Genomic DNA, 20140 nt, shown 5'->3' with positions numbered 1-20140 from the left:
GGCGGAGTCGTCGGTTCGTTCATCTCGAAGACCTAGGAACTTGGACTTGGATCCGACCCGGATCCATCCCATGTTTCTTCATTGGCGCTATCCGTGGGACACGACAACGAATTAAACTTTGATTCTCATCTCGGTTCTCAGATATGTTAATCAAATATTCTAGATCTATGATTTCTTCTTTCAGATCTGTTCTATGAAAGTCAAACAAATTCATAGATCTGAAAATATTCCAGATCTGGGTTTTAAATTTTTTCACATGTCAATTTAAATCATAACATTAAACCATTTAATAAGTATATATAAATAAAGGGTTAAACTTTTCAACCAGCAAAACTAACGAGTCGACCTGAACTTGACACATTTAGTAACACATGTTCGGACGTTTGATCAACAACCAACCCGAGCCCATTTAGACTAAATCAAAACCATCAAAGTTAGTGTTAGGCTTCTTGTGATTTCATAACTTCACACACTACAGCCCACAAACCCGCTGATTTGACCCAAATCTGACTTGTTTAAACATGGAAAAACTGAAGCATTTAAACTTAATTCACACCCGCAAACTTTACGTTAAGTTTCCTGTCAGCGAATGAATTGAAAATCTATTTGTAACTCAAAACAACTTTGACAAGAAATAAAAATTACCCAAAGTTGTCTGCAATCCCTAAAATACCCCAGGATACAATCCGAAAACCATAGTCATCTTAGTAGACATATCTGACCTGTAACTTGGCCCGTTTCAGTTTGTACACTAATGCAAATGCAAAACTTGAAAAAAAAATCAAAATTTGACATGCTCGTGTCAAACTTAGAACAAATTGCCCCTTTTAAAGCTGTTAACAAACTTCAAATACCAGTTCCAATCTGAGTTTGACCTATAGCCCAAATCATAGCAGCAAACAATATATAAGTAAATACGGGATTTTATTGCCATGCTCACCTATATAGAAGATGACACGTGTCACAGCCAAACTTACGACGGAAATGCCGGGGCGTGAACTGATTGTCCACAGCTCTCAAGGTACTATCATGCAACATTTGAGATCAATATCTATTTAATAAATTCAAATAAAACAAATATTCAATACAATATCCAAACAAAAATAAATATTGCATCAAACAAACTTAAACCATAAAACAATTGTCTCATTTAAATTTCTATAACTTCATTCCTTAAGTGATCTTCCAACTTGAACTACTTCACATCACACGATGACCTGCATATGCGTTTAAAATAAAGTAGATTTGTCAACACAAGGTTGAGTGAGCAACACACCAGTTTAATGTACATATAATATATAAAAACAAATATTCCCAACAAGTCATATGAGATAAACAATTTAACTAATGAGCAAAGATAAATGAGATGTTGAGAAGCACAACTGGCGTATGATTATACTATTATGAGATTATGTTGAACCTTCCCGAATGAGATTCACAATAAGCATGTAAGCACATAACAAGTATGGTACAAAATTGTTAACACATAAGACAATAGTTGTAGTTTGAGTATATATATAAAGAGAAATAATATGTTGACGCATATGTCCCCAAAATGTTGAAAACAAGTAAAATAGGGGAATGTGAAAGGTGAAAGAGAATATTAAGAATGATGATATGCGGAAACCACGCGTTGACGGTAAAGCCTATACAGGAAAATGGGAATACGGATACGCTAAGTTAATGTACAATATCGATTATGAGAGCTCGATAATTATAATCATTATTAAGTTAATATTATACCCCTTTTTTAATCATAATTAATATAATACTATATATAAAGATATAATATATAAAATTATTAGTTTGTTAATCGTATATAAAATAAAATATATCATTTAAAAATATTACTAGTTTTATAAGTATATTTAGAGAACCCTTTGCAAATTGAGAACTTTGAGAACCATCTTGGACCTGTTGGGTTCCAGTGGTGATCAGTCAACGGTTTAACAATTAAACCCGGTTTAATAAGATTAGTTTCATAATTATTAATCACATTAATATATGAATACGCAGCGGAATATAAAAACGAGTAATCACCATTTAACGAAACCGTACAGGATCCGGTTACATACGATACAAGTACGATACGAAACAACCAAAGGAACATAATTCTAAACCGACAATATTTAAGTTTACCTCGGTTAATGAATAACCGGTTGAGACACCGAGGTTCAACGAACAACGCTAGGTGACGAACTAAACAAACGAGCAGCGGCGGTGCACTACGGCAGCGACGGTGGTGGCTATTGACACGTCGAACAGAAGCGAACAAGCTACTACAACGGTGCTTATCAACGAGGCTTCGTGGAGCAACGGTAGTGGCCTAAAGTTGGCTGGGTTTCGGAGGTAACTTTGCGGCAGTGATGGTGGCGCAAAGCTGGTGGCGGCTTCTAGGTTTTTTTTCGTTTTGTTTTCTGATTATCTTGTGCCTTTCATAATGATTGGCACAATCATTATATAATGATAAGATAATAATAAACTTTGAAAAACAAAGCCGGCCCTCCTAATTAAGCCCACGTTGGAATTGAATTAAGCTCACCATTTTATCATTATTTAAATATAGAATAAATATTATTAATTATTTATATATAGTATAAATAATTAATCTCGTTAATTATTCGTCATTCACCGATTAGTCTCTTTAAACGGATTTTAGTTCGTTGCCCTAGGTGTAACTTTTACGGGTCACAACCCGGTCGGCCGCGTTGACTTAATCGGACCGGTCCATATTTCCAACAGGACCACTATAAATACCTTTAAAAAATATTTAAAAAAATCACAAAACAAAAAATAACAAAAATTTTTAAAAAGTAAAAAAACTAAAATTCTTATATTTCATTCCGGTTTCATTTAATTAAAAAAATGTCGTATTATACACATATGTATAATTTTATTTAATCTTTAGTTACGTAATATACACATATGTACAGTATCATTTATCTTAAATTATACATATGTGTATACAAAAACATGTAAATGTACATATATGTATATATTATACATATGTGTATATAATTTAGCTAAACCGAGTTTTTTTTATGAAACCGGGATGATAAAATAAAAATTTTGGTTTTTTTACATTTTTCATTTTTGTGTTTTTTTAATTTTATGATTTTTTTTTATTTTTGGGGTTTTTGTGGTACAAAATGGTTCTCATAGTTCTCAATTTCAAAAAAGTTCTCTCATGATCCTGATCCGATATATATAGATAAAGGATATAATACGAAAATTGATTATCGTACATTACGTACGTGACACCCACAACCCTAGATTTCAAAAAACACGATGTGGTAAATTTGTAAATTATTTCAAAATCGTTTCCATCCTAATTAACCGTTGCATCGATTCAACCATCGTCATCGGCGTCATTTGCAGACACACACTTCAATTGAATTTGAATTGAAATACGCCATTTGCAGAAACCAAGTTGCAGACGTTCCATATTTTTGTTCATATGATCGAATCGATGATCAAATTGAAGGTCGATTGATAATTATTTGATGATTACGAGATTATATGAAGTGATTTCAGTGTTCAATTTCATGTTACATGTGTTTAATTTTTTTGTTAGTTTTAGAATTTCTGAACATCCAAAACTTCTTAGAACTTCTAAACTTTATTAGAACTTCTAAACTTTTTTTAACACCCAGAACTTATTAAAACTTCTAAATTTTATCAGAACTTCTAAACTTTTTTGAACACCCAGAACTTCTAAGCTTTTTCAGAACTTCTAAACTTTTTTAAACACCCTGAACTTCTTAGAACGTATCAGAATGTTTAAAGAGGTTCAATTTTTTAACACCCATAACTTCTTTGAATGTATTAGAACGTTTAAAGATGTTCATTTTTTATTGAACACCCAGAACTTCATTAAAAGTATTAGAACGTTTAAAGATGTTCATTTTTTTTAACACCCAGAACTTCATTGAACATATCAGAACGTTTATAGGTCTTCAGTTTTGTTTCAGAATGTTTAAATATAATATTTTGAACCCTAATCAGAGCTCGATTGAGTGCATTATTTCTGCAATTCCATAATCGATTGATGAATCTAAATACTTCTACACATCAATTCGATTGATTAAGGCCCTGTTTGTTTTTGCCTCTTTTCTCCGAATAGAGGAAAACGTCTGATTCGGTCAGACGAAATCAGACGTGGGGCTGTTTGTTTTTTTTCTGGCATTAAGAGGTTCAGCGTCTTAATAGCATCTGAACCAGTAAGAGATTTTAGTGGGTATGAAATCCTCTTAACCCAAAAAAAACATACGTTTATCTCCGGCCTCCATTAACTTCTAACCCGGAGACTAGGCTCCATCTCCGACGACCAGAGGTTCGTCTCTTGCCTTCACCTCTTAATGATTCAGATTTCAGACATTTGAACCACCTCTTAACATTCAGATGTGGTATTCAGATTCAGACTTAAATCTCTAAAAAAAACAAATGGGGACTAAATCATCATTTTGGTGTTCATTTTGGTCAGAACGTTTAAACTTTGAGCATAACGTTTAAACATGAACCCTAATCATAGCTCAATTAAGTGTGTTAATATTTATTTTCATAATCGATTGATGATTCTAAAGCCTCTTACACATCAAATCGATTGATTAAATCATCAATTTTTGATCAATTTAAAGATTTTTAATGTTCAGTGACGTTCTATTTCAATTTTGGTTTTTGACTTTTGAGATTTCATACTGTAAGTTGTGATTAGAGTTTAGAAATTGGATGAGATAGATTAAGGAGTTCAGAATTTGGATAAGAATCGATTTTAAATCGATGAATTTGATCGCGAACTACTGTTTGGGTTATTTACGAAACTGCCACCGCGTGAAATTAACATCGATAACGGATTATTTTACGTTAACCTCCCCCCCCCCCCCTCTCTCTCTATATATAGCAAGGTTATAAGAAGAAGTAGATTTTTCCTAAAAAGTATAGAAAGTTTGTTTTCACCATTATATCTAATAAAACACACCGCACAATAAACACACCTTAGCTAAAACAAATCAGACCACCCAATAAACACACTTTTCATATCCACCATCAGATAAACATATCTAACGCACCAGATTACTTCTTACAGTTCTTAGATACACTCCACTTCTTATTTTAACTCCACCCTATATATATATATATCTATATGTATATATGTATATGTATGTATGTATTAAAAGAAATATTTGTTTTCATGTTATTATATATATGTATATATACATATATGCTTACATATACATACATACACGAACGAAAGACGTGAGAAAACAAGTGTTATATAGTCGGATTTCAATAAAATAGTTTTAGTTAATTATTATTATTAATATACTTATTAATTGGTTTAAAAAGAAAAATAAACAAAAATACTAAAAACTCGGGGTTGGCAGAGTTCGGACCCGCGATATGCCCCCCCACCCCTTCCCCCCCCCCCCCCCTCCCGGTGACTCATATGATTTAACTAGCTGGGCTACCAGCAACGTGCAAATAAGATTAGAAACCATTAGTTATAAACGGACACAAATTCAACCCAGATTTGATATGAACCCTAACGAATTTAATTGACCAAATTTATTATTGTTAATCAATTAAGCCTTAGCGCATTTGATTATCACGTTGATGCGATCTTAATACACTATCAATTTACCTCAGATGATGTACGGGAAAGGTTAATTAATGTATAACAGAGCCGGCGACGAGGAGGTCAAGAACAGAGATCAAATGAACACGATAATGTGATTTAGTTTAGGGTAATGATTGGCGACGACTATGAGATTGTAGGTGTGAGTTTAACTGCATCATAAAATCCCGTTTATATAGAATCGATTTTTGGGTTTCGTTTGAATTTCAAAACGGATGATGGCTATCAGTTTGGCCGAAGTTTTCTAATAGATAATGACGATGAGGTCGATGATCACGATGACAATATGATTACGAGATTAATTAACACGTTTATAGCGAAAATTATGGTCTAAGTTAACAGATTAAGCATTCGGGTACAAGAAACAAATATGGATTCGGGTCTGATCATGGGTATCCATTTGTATAATATGGGATATTATAATACTTACATAAAGGACCCTGAAGTTTGAATATGGACCAAGGAGATAAATCTTATGTTTTGGGCTAAATGTGTCAAAATACTAAAAACATTATTATAAATAATTAAACATTGATAAAATAATCAATTGAACTCGATAAAATGCGGGAATATTATTAATGATCAAGCCCGGACCCGTAAATGGGTCGGGTAACGGTTACAATTGAAATGCGGGAAACCCGAATTGTTACAACATGGTTTCACCTTAGCCGTCATTCATCGAACCCGTTGAGATGTTTCAAATGCAAGTTCTTTCTGTCTCGTTAGTTTTAGTTGCGACTTTGTTTGTGTCACCTGACTAAGATCACCATGTTCGCTGTATACAAGTTAATTAAAATTACTAAATCAAAACAAATTATAAAACTAACAACTGTTAGTGCACAAACAATTAATTAACAAATTGAAAATTACCTTACCCCGACTGTAGAACCTCATTACAATATTGATGGTGAGTCAATCAATCAGATACTAAATTAGTGATAACTTGGTGGTAAGTGATCAAACTCAAATGATGATTTTGGAATTAGTAGAGATTATGAGAAATCAAAATAGGGATTTGTAAGCGGATTTGTTCCAATTGCGTTCAAAACTTAAGATTGATTGCAATTGACTGATATCTGATTTCGATTTCATACCACACCCGTGCAGTAGCGACAGAAGAAGTAATGCCGCCTTCCTCAATTGGGTTTTGTCATCGCAAAACATAAAATACTCGAGCAAAAACATATAAACAATAATAGTTTTACATATCTTATTATGACTAGAACCATAATGATTCTCTACATTTATATACATGTACACAATATCTATGAAAATAATTAGTTTTGTAATTTTCAGTTTTGTCAAAAGGCTTTTGAATTTGAAAACATCATATGTAGCTCATAAACAACAAAATTAATTTAAACATTTAAAAAGTTAATTATGCGTTCGGATATGTTGCCACATATAATACTTAATTTTAAGCTAATTTTAATTTTAATTTTATTTTGGAACGGGTGGAGAAGGAGCTTAAGGAACCAAGGATTAATATTTAATATAATAGGTTTTGCGATTCAAAAGGGAATAGGGACGTAGCTTGTTGTTCGCTTACCCATTATCCAGATGTAGCTCGATTTATGTTTACATATATTAATATTTATAATAATATATTGTGGTATAAACAAAAACCTTGACCATTCAACTATAATAAATTAAATATGTCTCACATTAATGTGTATTATTATATTATATTTATTTATACGGTAATAATACACATATGACAGAGAATTGAAATTTTGTGTTTTAGGTTTTCGTATTTTTCAAATTTAGATAGTTTTGTTGTCTCATTTTGACCAGTTTGTTATCTTACTCATGTTGGCTTTATAGTTTGACTTGAGCGTTTTCTTGGGAAACCATATCGCTCACTGCCGCTTGACAGTCGTTGTGCCGCTACAAGAGCATAACTCTGGCATATCAAGCAATGTGATGAAACCCAAGTGAGCTCGAGATTTAAACTGACAACCTCACAATGGCTTAGCTCAAATCATTAATTGTCATAATTCACTAAAAGTGACAAGTGGGGATCGAATTTTAATATCTACCAAAGAAACCAAGTCTTTTTATCACGAGGCCACAAGTAATGGATTAGTTGTTGGAGATATATATATATATATCCAACAAAACAATACACGAATGAGGGGTAAACAATGATGTGTTTTTCTTATAAAAAGAAAAATTAAATTTGTGCACATTATAGGGTTTGGACTTCAAACTCTTAAGTTTTAACTTTGTATTTTACACCTTAACCATCTTATCGCCTCATCAACGAATCAAATAATCATTATCAAAGTATTAATCAAATAACAATGATGTTTGGCATATCTTTTTATTTCTTTCTTTTTTATTTAAAAGTTACTACTACAACATTTATCATTTATGTCACTAACATCTTTACATACTATTAAAGCAATACAATTTGTACACATGTTATTCAACTAGCCTCTCCATATCAATTGTTCACATGTCATTCAACTAGCTTCTCCACATCAATGCCACATCATTGCCAAGTCACCAAACATTTTTTTAATAAATCAAAAATTAGTTGCGTGGACTAGGATTCGAACCTGGGCTTTGAGCGAGATGAAAGTCTTAATACATAGCACACAAACCATCCAACTAAGCTATATTGATGTCTTTAAGAATGAAAAATATATCCTATATATTGAAAAAACACATTGTATTGGAAGTGAACAATGAAAATTAACTCAAAAATGGAAACAAATCATATGTATATTAGTGCATGTCCAAACAGAATCTTCACAAAATATTAAACAGTGAAAGTTAACTAAAAAGGAAAATCATTAAATTATATATATATATATATATATATATATATATATATATATTATATTTATATATTAATATTTTAATCTCTCTCTCTCTCTCTCTATATATATATATATATCGGCTTACTAACTCCATCATCCACCATCTTCTATATTCCGGTAATGTAGATCGAGATTAATCGTTTTCCGGTAAGGTTATATGTAATACTTTAATGGCCAACAATGTTATATGATTTTCCGGCAATGTTATATCTTTTTCCGACAACATCATATTTTCTTCCGGTTATTGTAAATCTAACCTTTTTATCTTTATTTTCATTGTTAACTGATTTTTTAAAATCAGTTTAGGTTCTAAATCAAAAACGGCGACGAAGTTAATATTTCTACGTATTTACGTTATTCCGGTAAGTTTTCCGTTTATGCGTTATACCTATAACAATGGGTGTTTTATATTTATTTGAAGTTTAATATTTTTCCTGTTTTTTTGTTATACATGTTTTTCTTCTAGGTTCTAAATATAAATCAGCTTCATCCATATTCAGTATCATTATTTATTTTTTCCGGTAAGACACTTTTAAATTATCCGGTTCTAAATTATAATTATAATATTCCATAATATCAATGTTATAACAAAACTTTATTATTTCAGGTAATCTAACCGATTGATTTACGAAAAATTTGATTTTAGTTTCTTAATAAAAAACGGAGATACCATGGTTATTATCATTATTTGTTATTTTTCGGTAAGACATTTAAATTTTTCGGTTATAAATTAAATATCAAATGTTTCATAACATCAGCATTAATATTCTACTTTATGACTTCAGGTGAATGTCAGGAGTCATACAACCTAATTTCAATTTAAATTCTACGAAAAAATTCGAGATACCATGGTCATTCTCACAATTTCGTTTTTCTGGTAACACCTTTAAAATTTTCCGGTTATTAATTATAATTAAAATAATCCATAATATCAATATTAACATTCGATTTTATTATTTCAAGTTGTTGTCCCATTCATATTATCTAATTTCACGGATTGATGATGACTTTATAAGATGTATTTTTTTATATTGATGTATATTTATTTTTTGAATAATCATGTATATTCATGTACATATTTAATTATCACATTAATACAATTTATTTAGTTTGACTTTCCTTATTTGTTTAAATAACCGAATTAACATGAATATTGTAATTTAAATACTTTAATTATCCCAATCATACTTTAATTAACATCAATATTGAATATTGACTTTCCTTATAAATAATGGTTCATAATAATAATCATGATTTGACTACAATATATTATTTTATGTAGATTTAATTTTTCACTATATTTTAAAACATAACTTATATTACCGTATTTTTATAATTTACAAAACTATTTGATTTCTATTTATATTTTAATTTAATAAATTTATGATCGTTATAAAATTGATCACCATATATAAGTATATGTAATGGATAGTTATAAAGTTGATCACACACTCAAATTTGACCTTATATATTTAAGGTCAATGTAGGTCAATGATTTGAATATGGTAATTCTAAACAATATTGGTATATGATTAACCATTAATTTATAATTAATGGTCCATAATAATAATTATTATGATTTGACTTAAATATATTTTTTATATACATTTAAATTTTGACTATATTGTTACATTTAAACAACTTAATTTTAGAATTAATGATCAATAATATAAATAATAAGTTGACTAAAATTTTCAAAGATAAGTTATATTACCTTATTTTGATAATATTTTGATAATTTACAAAACTATCTGATTAATATTTATATTCTAATTTCATAATTTTATTATCGTTTCTATTTATATTTTATCTTACATAAATAAGTATATGTAATGGATAGTTATAAAATTGATCACGCACTCAAATTTCACCTTACGTATTTAAGGTCAGTGGAGGTTAATGCTTTAAATATGGTAATTCTAAACATTTTTGGTATATGATTAACTATTAATTTATAATTAATGGTCCATATTAATAATGATGATTTGACTAAAATATATTATTTTATATACATTTAAATTTTGAATATATTGTTACATTTAAACAACTTAATCTAATTGTGTTTATAAATGTTAATAACTTAAGGACCATATACAATATATACAATATACAATATTGTATATATATAAAAAATATCTTTGGTAATTGTATACAATATACAATATTGTATATATATATATATTACAAATTCAAGTTAACTTTCCAGTAATTGTATGCATCTTTGGTATATGATTTAGACTTTATTTGTCACACCCCCCATCTTAGGCCTAGGAGTGCGACCAATAGTTGGTACCACAAGTGTAAATAAATCAGAGTTACGTTATATTAGCGGAAGACTTGTAAAACTTGTGGATTTAAGTTGTAAAATTACAAAAGACGGGATAAAAAGATTCCCGTTTAGTTATAAAAGTATTACTTGTTTTATCATTACAAAACCACCATTATATGTTCAAGTTTATACAAAACAAAATCCGAGCCATCGGATATATAAGTAGCACCTCGATACTCCAAGTGCTAATCTTGGTCACCTGTAAAATGTAAACAAAATACGTCAGGAACGAATGCTGGTGAACACGCTGACGCTAAAATATTTTCTTTTACATTATTACCCCTCGAGACTACGCCTTGCCTCGGCCCATCGTGGCTAAGGAATAACAAAGTTAAATAACACATTTATATATTCGAGTCTCTACTCTAGGTCACCTCAGCAAACACCGCAGCGTTCGACTTAGTTAAATACCCGTATGTATACACAATGGTCGTGCTTCCCGCGGGAAAGCGTCCTACGACCAGGCGTGGTGCGATGTGCCCACAGCGTTCTACCACATGTAAGGATCCAGAAAAACGTATACTACAGCCTGAGGGCTAGGCTTATACTCTTATTTATAATGGTTTTAGGAACACGTGTAAACAATTTTCATATAACATGTTTGACTCGTTTGAAAACAAGTTTGTAAAAGTTTGGGGGCGTATTCACCTTATCGCTTTGGGATCGGCCTCAACACCGTCCGAGGGTATTTCCCTTGCTATCTCGCACCTATAGTACGAGTATAACCATTTATTAGTCGGATATACAATCCGGCTTAAGACCTTTAGTCTTATTTTATATTCTCTACCTCGATGAACCTTTAGTTCATAGATTTCTTTTACTTGAAAACCTTTAGTTTAAAAGTAATTATAAACCTTTAGTTTATTTATGAAACCCGACGTTTCTTCTTCTCAAAGAAACGTATTCTTTTCTTTTATTATTTAAGAATACCCATTATTACTTAAATAATATTTTCATAACAAAGAATATATACTTACACACACATATATTTATCAATATTCATATTCTTATCTTTTGTTCCTTTCTTTGTTATGTTTTCTTTACTTTTATCGAGGTATCGAGTATAACCTCAACTTAATGTTCAAGCCTTTATAATAATATTTTATTATTATATTCATTGGCGTTAAGCCTTACCTTAAAGGCTTATGAAAACCAGAATAATTTGAGTAGCACTTAAACGTCACTTGGTTTTCCTTTGTCGTCTTTGACCAACGTCCCTTCTTATTGCCAATGATAGTACCAATCTTCAACACTCGTTGGCACGCTTTTTGAGACTCATTGTCATGTTAACAAACGCCTTCTTGGTATGTGGGTGGAGGGTGGCACGGACTTCGAGGAACGTTGGCACACAAAACGAAGAATCGAGGCACGATTATCGAGGTGGATCGAGGGCACGTATTTCGAGGTGTAAAGAGATGTTAGAGAGAGAAAGGAATACTGGATTTTTGGTGTGGAGGAATGAGATCCCGGACTTGCTATTTATAGGCAAAATCTGGAGTCTCATCGCTGTACGCGACGGCCTCTTGGGCACCCGTCGCGTATCGCGACGTAGCCCTGGCCAGTCACAACGTAGGTCTTCCACGTGTCGCTACGTGGCAGACGGTGTGCCACGTGGCGGACGACGTGCCACGTGTGGCCACGTGTTCGGACACGTGGCAGACGGTGTGCCACGTGTGGACACGTGGCAGCTCTTGTGCCAGAGGTGTCAGGCCACGTCATCACGTAGCGATGACGTATCGCTGTTGACTCTATCTAGAACCTTTGACCAAGCCTCGTCGCGATACGCGATGGGCTTGTCCTTTGTCCTGTCGCGTATCGCGATAGGACAAGACAACAGAATTTTCGTTTTAAACCCTAAGGTTTAAAAATTTGACAAATTTGGTCCTTTAACTTTGGAAAGTTTATAATTTGAACTCGAAATTTTCTCGATGTTACATTATTTTATAATAATGATAATAAATAAAGATTTGACTATAATTTTCAACCTTTATATGAACTTTACAAAAATAAGTTATAGACTTTAATATTAACAAACCGAAATTCAAAATTATCTTCCAATCTATTTCAATTTTAAATCCAATATTATAATCTCTACAACTACTACGTGTTATTTCGTACTTTCGTTTTAAATATTACCCGGGTTTGAAATATATTGTTAGTTCAAATACTATCATTTGGAACAATATTGAACAATATTGAAATATATCATTATTTATAAGTACAACATTTGCATTTGATTTAATTTATATGATGTACATATATATTATGTTTTAAATATGTTCCACCGCGTGTAACACGGGCACTATCCTAAATCAATATTAGAATCTATGTTTCTTTTAAGAGATTTGAATCACTTAAATCTTGCTAATGTTAGAAAAGAAAGGACACATTTTGATTTGGAAAATGAAGTTAGCGAGAAGGTAAAATGGTTGTTAGAGTGTGAGAACTATGAGCCAAATTTTGATGATCTTCTAAACTTTTTGGAATCTGAAAATTAAATTTAAGGTAACACTTATTCAATAACTTAGTTATGCATGAATTTGTTGTTTAAATTTATTATGTTTGTTGACATGTTTTTCCACCCGTGTGTAACATTGGCTATACCCTAGTGCACCAATAAAGCTCGCTATTATTTATTTATATTTGCTTATTTATTTATTGTAAGTTATAACTACTACCCTCTCATGTCCTCAAAAGTCATACCAATTGGGTAAAAACAAACGTTGTCATTTTCTTTGTAATAATTGAAACTGCATTTATTATTATGAATTATGAAAGTTGTAATATTCCCCTTCTATCGGGTTAACCGTCAAGATAGTGGTTATAGTGTCGTTTTTTTGGTATTGTTTTATACACAATATTCATATACTATTCAACAAAAATGTTTTCAAAACTAAACTTACAACACAACACAAATGTTTTCAAAACCATACCGGATGGTAAACCGTTTGCTTTTGATACACTGATTGGACTGGATTTAAGAACTGGATAACACCAATAATAATAATATTATAAAAATTAAATACTAGCACTGAATTTAAATTTAACTTAGTTTATGATTCATATATCTAACATGTGATAAACAAGAATATTGCTAGCCCGGTTACAAGGTTTAGATGATTAGATCCCGTGATCAAGCTTTGAAGAGATAGTAAGGTAATGTTTCCAAAGGATACATTATTGTAGCAACCTAGAGTGCCTCGTTGAATGGCTTGCTGTGCCATAAAACATTTAAGGCATGTGATGATTATCAATTATGACTTGGTTATAAAGCTTTAAGCTCTGGGCATATTGTGTCATTCATATGTTGTTCTTCATGAGGATGAAGCATCATTGGTCTGGAAGACAACAATTTCACCATGTGAGCTCCTGATACCATGCTTTTCTAGGCTTGTTTGTTTCAGCTTCTTATTAATGAAGACTAAGAATTTGTATGGATGATAATTACAACACCATGTGTTCCTTGTCTAGCATGTCTTTTTTTTAGGTATAAATCTAATACCCTAATACCGTACCAATTTTGTCGGCGACCAGACCGAAGGATACCAAAAACAAAAACATTAAAAAGAAATACCAGTAATAATGATGATGTTTGGTCAGTATCAGTTTGGTATGGCACCAAGACGGGGTACTGGTATCACCATATGAGATATTATCAGTCAATGGTGCAAAATTCCTTCCATCTTTGCATTCTCAGTTAGAGACATGCCGGAACATCGTAAAAATTTACCTATGGACTAAACCAAAGAGAAAATTGGAGCAAGCAATCGTTTTAACATGTTGGTGCCTATGGAGCCATGTAAAGGTCGTAATAACGAAGTCTTAAATAACAAAAAAAACATCTCAGTTTCCAGGTTGGTGGAGGAGATAAAGACTGTTGGCTACTTGTGGTAAAGAATGAACCAAAATCTCAATTGTTAAATGTCTCAATGATGTGATTTTTAATTTTGTTTCATTTCTAGTAGTTACTTGAGTCATGTCTACACCACAAGAAAAGTCTGTAATATAAAAGTCACATTCATTTTCACCATTTCATTGACTACTTTAATGATGGTGTTCAAATTGTATTTGATATTCCATTAATATTTGACTAAACTCAAAACTGTTTTGACAAGTGTAAGATTGCTCTCAAGTCTCTTTACATATCAACTTTTCTATCAAATCAAATCAACCACTCATAATTATATTATGATGGTGCTTCAAGCTACTCAAAAACCTATCAGGATTCAAATAAGCCACTTCATAATTATGTTATGACGTGCTTCGACTACTCAAAAGACCTACCAATGATGCAAAAACTCGCATATGCAGTCACTAATCAGTAATTAACAGATGACACTAAGACGACACAATTTCATACTTCGATAAACACAAATATCACCTAACCAAAACCAAAAAACGGAAAACAAAATAAGTTATTTTTAATCATCCTTTTTATTTTATAACCAAAAACCTTATTGATTAAGATCTGCAGACATCTCCTTACGCTTCAACTCCAACGCCATTTGATCATTCTCCATCTTCATCCTCTCGTTTTCCATTCTCATCATCTCCAACTCGTTATCTTTCTTCCTTTGAAACCGCTGCCACTTAAACCGCTCTTTCTCCAACTCCAACATCTGAGCTTTAATCTGTATCTTCTGCTCTTCTAACTGTATCAACCGATTGTTCACCCACTGATCCTGCAACATACTCGATTTCCCACCTTCTTGATTCACATCCGGCTGCACGTTTTTCACCTGAAAATCATCACTTTGTTTCACCCTCTTTGAAGATCCGTCACCATGGTGATGATGATGGTCATAATATTCATCATGGTCATCCAAGTACGGATCTTGATCATCTTCATCGTCTTCAAGATTCTCGTGATCATCTCGAGCTCTAAGAGCTAACCTTAACGAGTGTTGTAGTTCAGGATCGGGAGGAAGATGTAACCGATTCCCATTATGATACGAACACATTTCTTCATAATGCAAATGCTTAGAGCTTAATATCATTCTAACTTCCTCTTTCAACTTATCGGGAACATGATCCATTACTTCAAGAAGTGCAGGGTTTTCAACTACCTCACAAGACGTACCCCTTCCTAGAATCTCGTTCAACCGCTTGTACCGTTTATTCAAATCGTTAAACTTATCTTCACACTGTTGAGGCGACACAAAGTGACCCCGTTCGGCCATAACTTTAGAAATCGATTTCCACTTACCCTTTTTCTGTAAATTCGAATACTTCCTTCGCGACCCGCCACCAAACTCAACCGAAGCATCTTCACCTATATAAGAAACCGCAGTTATCAAAAGCCGAACCATCGGATCGTTCCACTTGACCCGGTGCCATTGTGAATTATTCACGTTCATATTTATTCTCACGTTTTTGGCTCGGGTTTCATCATCATGCTCATGATCATCCTCATCACTCACAACACCTGTTCTCCTTTCGCCTTTATTAAACTCGGCTAACGAAATCGTTTGATTATGACGATTGCAGTCTTGGATCGTCTGTATTCGACGAGGGAAATTCTCGTGACCCGAACCAAGCATCATTGATTGTTCTCTAGTTAACTGAAGGTTCGGGTTCGGGTTCTGATTATGATGATGAAGGTTCAAAGGGTTGTTTTGTAATTGATGATGAACCCTCATAGAGCTTTGTAAATCGAAAGCTCCTCCGGAACCCGAAATCGTATTACCAGATGATATATTACTCTCCATTAACAGATCAACCCAAATAATAAAAAAAAAGCCCTAATTTTGTTCTTCAAACATGCAATCAAATTCAACTTACAACAACACCAAATTCAAACCCAAAACCTACAAATTGAAGTTATAACGATGTATCGATCAAAACCCATCAAAACCCACAAATGAATTGAACAGATGATCGAGAATATTGAACGAATTAAGCAAAATCAAAAGCTAAGTGAATGCAATAGAGTAATTGGGTACACAGGAATCATATTCATATAGAAGGACTTACGATTATTATTATTATTATAATGATGATGAAGATGGTGATTGAGACGATGAGAGATCTGTGAATGATGATGAAATGAAATTGGGGTTTTGATTTTGAAGGTTCAATGAATTAGGGTGGATGGTGGGACCAGAAATGTAGCTCCAACAAAGAAGCGTAAAAGGGTGAACAAAGCCAAAAAGGGTGACAATAGCAACAATTTAATGGGAAGCCGAAACTGAAACCGGATATGTAGGAATGCTGGTTTACTGGTCGGATTGGTTCAACGTTGAGTAGAATAAGATGACGTTATAACTTATAAGTGTTTTAAAAAGTATTTACGTATTAACGGGATTTATAAATAGTATGTTGGTCCGTCTATTCGGCGAGAATGTTCATGACAATCGAAAAAGACGGTGTGTGCGGTTTTATTAACATTGTATTGGTGGAAAAGTGTTTGGAAACGGAAATGTGTTCAAGGGTGATCCGATTATCGTGGAGGTTCGTTGTAACTGGGTACATTGATTAGTCGTTGTTTGTTGTTTCCATTTGTGTTTTAGTTTTTGGTTTTAGGCTATAGCAATTTGCTAGAGCCGGTCTAATTGCTAGAGCCGGTCTAACGCATTAGTTTTTCTTAAAAAATAGAAAGGTAAAATCTCTGTAAATAAAATTATTGTTATGGTATGGAGAAGATAGGGTCTTGACAAATCAGGCCTACGTTTCAAATGATGAGACTTTTCCTATAAGAGTCGACTTCAAATCATATCTAAGGATGATTTTTTTAATGGAATCTATATAGAAGGAAACAAGAGTAATTAAAATGGAGAATAAACATAAACAATCAGTAAACTATTAGGCCATCCTCTATGGTGAGAGTCTTTAAAGACCCTTCCCAGTATCACGTCAGCGTCACGTGGGCACTGGGGGCTTCAAAGCCTCACTCTAAAGATGCTCCTCTATGGTGACGGGGCTTCGAAGCCCCTTAATTTTTCTTATATTTTTTATAAATTTAATAAAAAAAACAAATATATTAAATACAATAATTATAAAATACAAACTAAATTAAAATTAAAAACATATACCTAAAAAACAACTTTTTTAGTCGTCGTTAGAGGTGCACAAATCGGGTTTTTCTAATAACCGGGTTCGGGTATGAAACCGGTTCCGGGTATGATCGGGTATTAGAAAATCAGGTATTGAGAGAAACCGGGTAGGGTTCGGGTAAGGTATTGACGAGAAAAACTCAACCCTATGTACCCGGGTAGGGTATAATCGGGTTCGGGTATTGAAACCGGGTACGACCGGGTATTAATACCCGATTTTGAATTTATAAATTATTTATTCATTTTTTAAATTTGTTAAAAAATTAAATTTGCTTTGTAATTTATAAAAATAATTAAACTATATTTCAAAAACCATAAATCCACTTAAGTACAAATTATTTACTTAATAATATGCATTTTAAAAAAACTTAAACATAAAAGTTGTGAAGTAAACATAAAAATATAATATAAAAACTCATGTATTATTTCGGGTATTAGAAAATTGGTATTGGGTATCAGGTATAACCGGGTATCGGGTATAGGGTATGATCGGGTCCGGGTATTTACGGGTATAAATCGGGTACGGTTCCGGGTACGGGTATTGACCTCAAAATGCATACTCTATCCATACCCTACGGGTAGGGTCGGTTCCGTTTTCGGGTATAGAATACCCGTGTATTAAAAAAACTGGTTCCGGGTATTTTTTTCGGGTCCGGTTCCGGGTACAGGTTTTTTGTGCACCTCTAGTCATCGTAACCGCCACCGCCGCCGTTTTCTTGTTTGTTTCTCCAAATATTTTCAACCAAATCCGATTGAACACTGAAATTCGTTTCCTTTTTTCGTATTCTTTATAAATTAGCAAATTTCTCATCTTCATTTACATTGTCATCGGATCCGGCGCATCGTTGTACTCCTCTTGACATATTGTTCTACCCGAGTCCTCAAATATCATATTATGCAAGATAATGCAAGTGTACATTACATTTCGTAACTTATCCATTTGCTGAATACGAGCCGGATGTCTAACTATAGACCAACGTTTCTTTAACACCCTGAATGCCCTTTCGATGTCATTTCTGGCCGACTCGTATTTTTTTTTTTGTAATATTTTCGTTTATCATCAGTCGGGCACATAAAGCTATGAACCAACGTGACCCAATCCGGATAAATGTCGTCGACTAAATAATACCCGTATTCGTAGTTGACCCCATCCGTGGAAAATGAGGTGTCGGGTCCAACTCCGTTTACGAGACGGTCAAAAAAGGGAGACACATTTATCACAGCTATATCATTGTTTGCACCGAGCATCCAAAAAGCGCATGCCATATCCATAGATTAGCGGACACAACAGCCTCAAGAATAGTTGTTGGTCCATCATGATCACCCCGATGATATTGACCTTGCCAAACAACTGGGTAGGCTTCCCAATCCCAATGTGTGTATCTGTTCTTGCACCTCGTATATTTTTTGTATGTCGTTTTGAGTTGGTTTCCTCAAATATTTTTTATGATATAGTTAAGGAATACCTAATTTTAATTTTTTAAGATCAGTTTATTAATTTTGCATTTAAACTGAGAGGATTTATAAATACATATTAAAAATGATAACAATACTCACATTCGCAGAACGTGTGAAGGGCTTCACGAGCCACTGTCTCCGACATTTGTAAATACTCTTCCATGGCGTCGCTCGCGGTCCCGTACGTGAGTTGACGAATCGCCGCCGTTCATTTTTGCAATAGAGAAAAACCTGGTCTACCTCTCGCGTCATCCCGTTGTTGAAAAAAAATATGATCGCGTTCTAAATCACCAACAATTTGTAAAAAAAGTTGGCAACTCATCCGAAAATGTTGCCGGAATTGTTCTGAATCAAAAGTCACGTCCGGCGAAAAATAATCTTGCATCAAACGTTCATGAGAACCTACACGATCCCGTGGTCGATGAGGACGTCTTGTTTGCGGTTGTGTGGTTTCGCAATGCTTGACTAAGACTCGGGCAACATCTAGAATAACACGAAATATCACCTCATCCTCAGAATCCGAGTATGAAATAATGTCGGGATGAGGGTAGAAGTCGGGTGTTGAATAAGAGTCGGAAGACAATTTTTGGAGAAAATTATATAAGTTTGTAGATAATTTTTAAGATGTTTAAGTTTGAGTGAATGATATTATATCTATATCTATATTATATATAAACGAAAACCCAAAAATCCTAGGTGTCGCGATGTGGTCGCTCCCCCCAATTTTGGAGTTACCAGATTTGCTTGGTTTTTAAATGAAGATTTCTCATGCATTTGATCAGAATTCATGGGTTTGGGTCTTATCAAACCCATATATTTCTTAAACGGGTTATAACATCTC

General features: G+C 33.0%; 1 protein-coding gene across 1 annotated transcript; it reads right to left on the bottom strand.

Annotated features, from left to right (window-relative positions):
- Positions 1 to 15095: 15095 nt before the first annotated feature.
- LOC143581974 (uncharacterized) lies at positions 15096 to 16592 on the bottom strand. Its single transcript, XM_077064645.1, has 2 exons — positions 15171 to 16592; positions 15096 to 15127 (listed from the first exon to the last, which is right to left on the bottom strand). The coding sequence occupies exon 1, from the start codon at positions 16495 to 16497 to the stop codon at positions 15244 to 15246; it is 1254 nt and encodes a 417-aa protein (XP_076920760.1). The 5' UTR covers positions 16498 to 16592; the 3' UTR covers positions 15096 to 15127; positions 15171 to 15243.
- Positions 16593 to 20140: the final 3548 nt, after the last annotated feature.

Source organism: Bidens hawaiensis, unplaced genomic scaffold (genome assembly GCF_021521415.1).
Source record: "Bidens hawaiensis isolate Kalapana, Puna unplaced genomic scaffold, B.hawaiensis_p1.1 tig00031336_1, whole genome shotgun sequence".
NCBI classification, from domain to species: Eukaryota; Viridiplantae; Streptophyta; class Magnoliopsida; order Asterales; family Asteraceae; genus Bidens; species Bidens hawaiensis.
The sequence above is the reverse complement of the archived record's forward strand: the minus strand, read 5'-3'. Positions and strand labels throughout refer to the sequence as shown.

Bases quoted from the DNA above. Each gene is read 5' to 3' on its own strand.
- LOC143581974 (XM_077064645.1), bottom strand. From the start codon at position 16,497: ATGGAGAGTAATATATCATCTGGTAATACGATTTCGGGTTCCGGAGGA.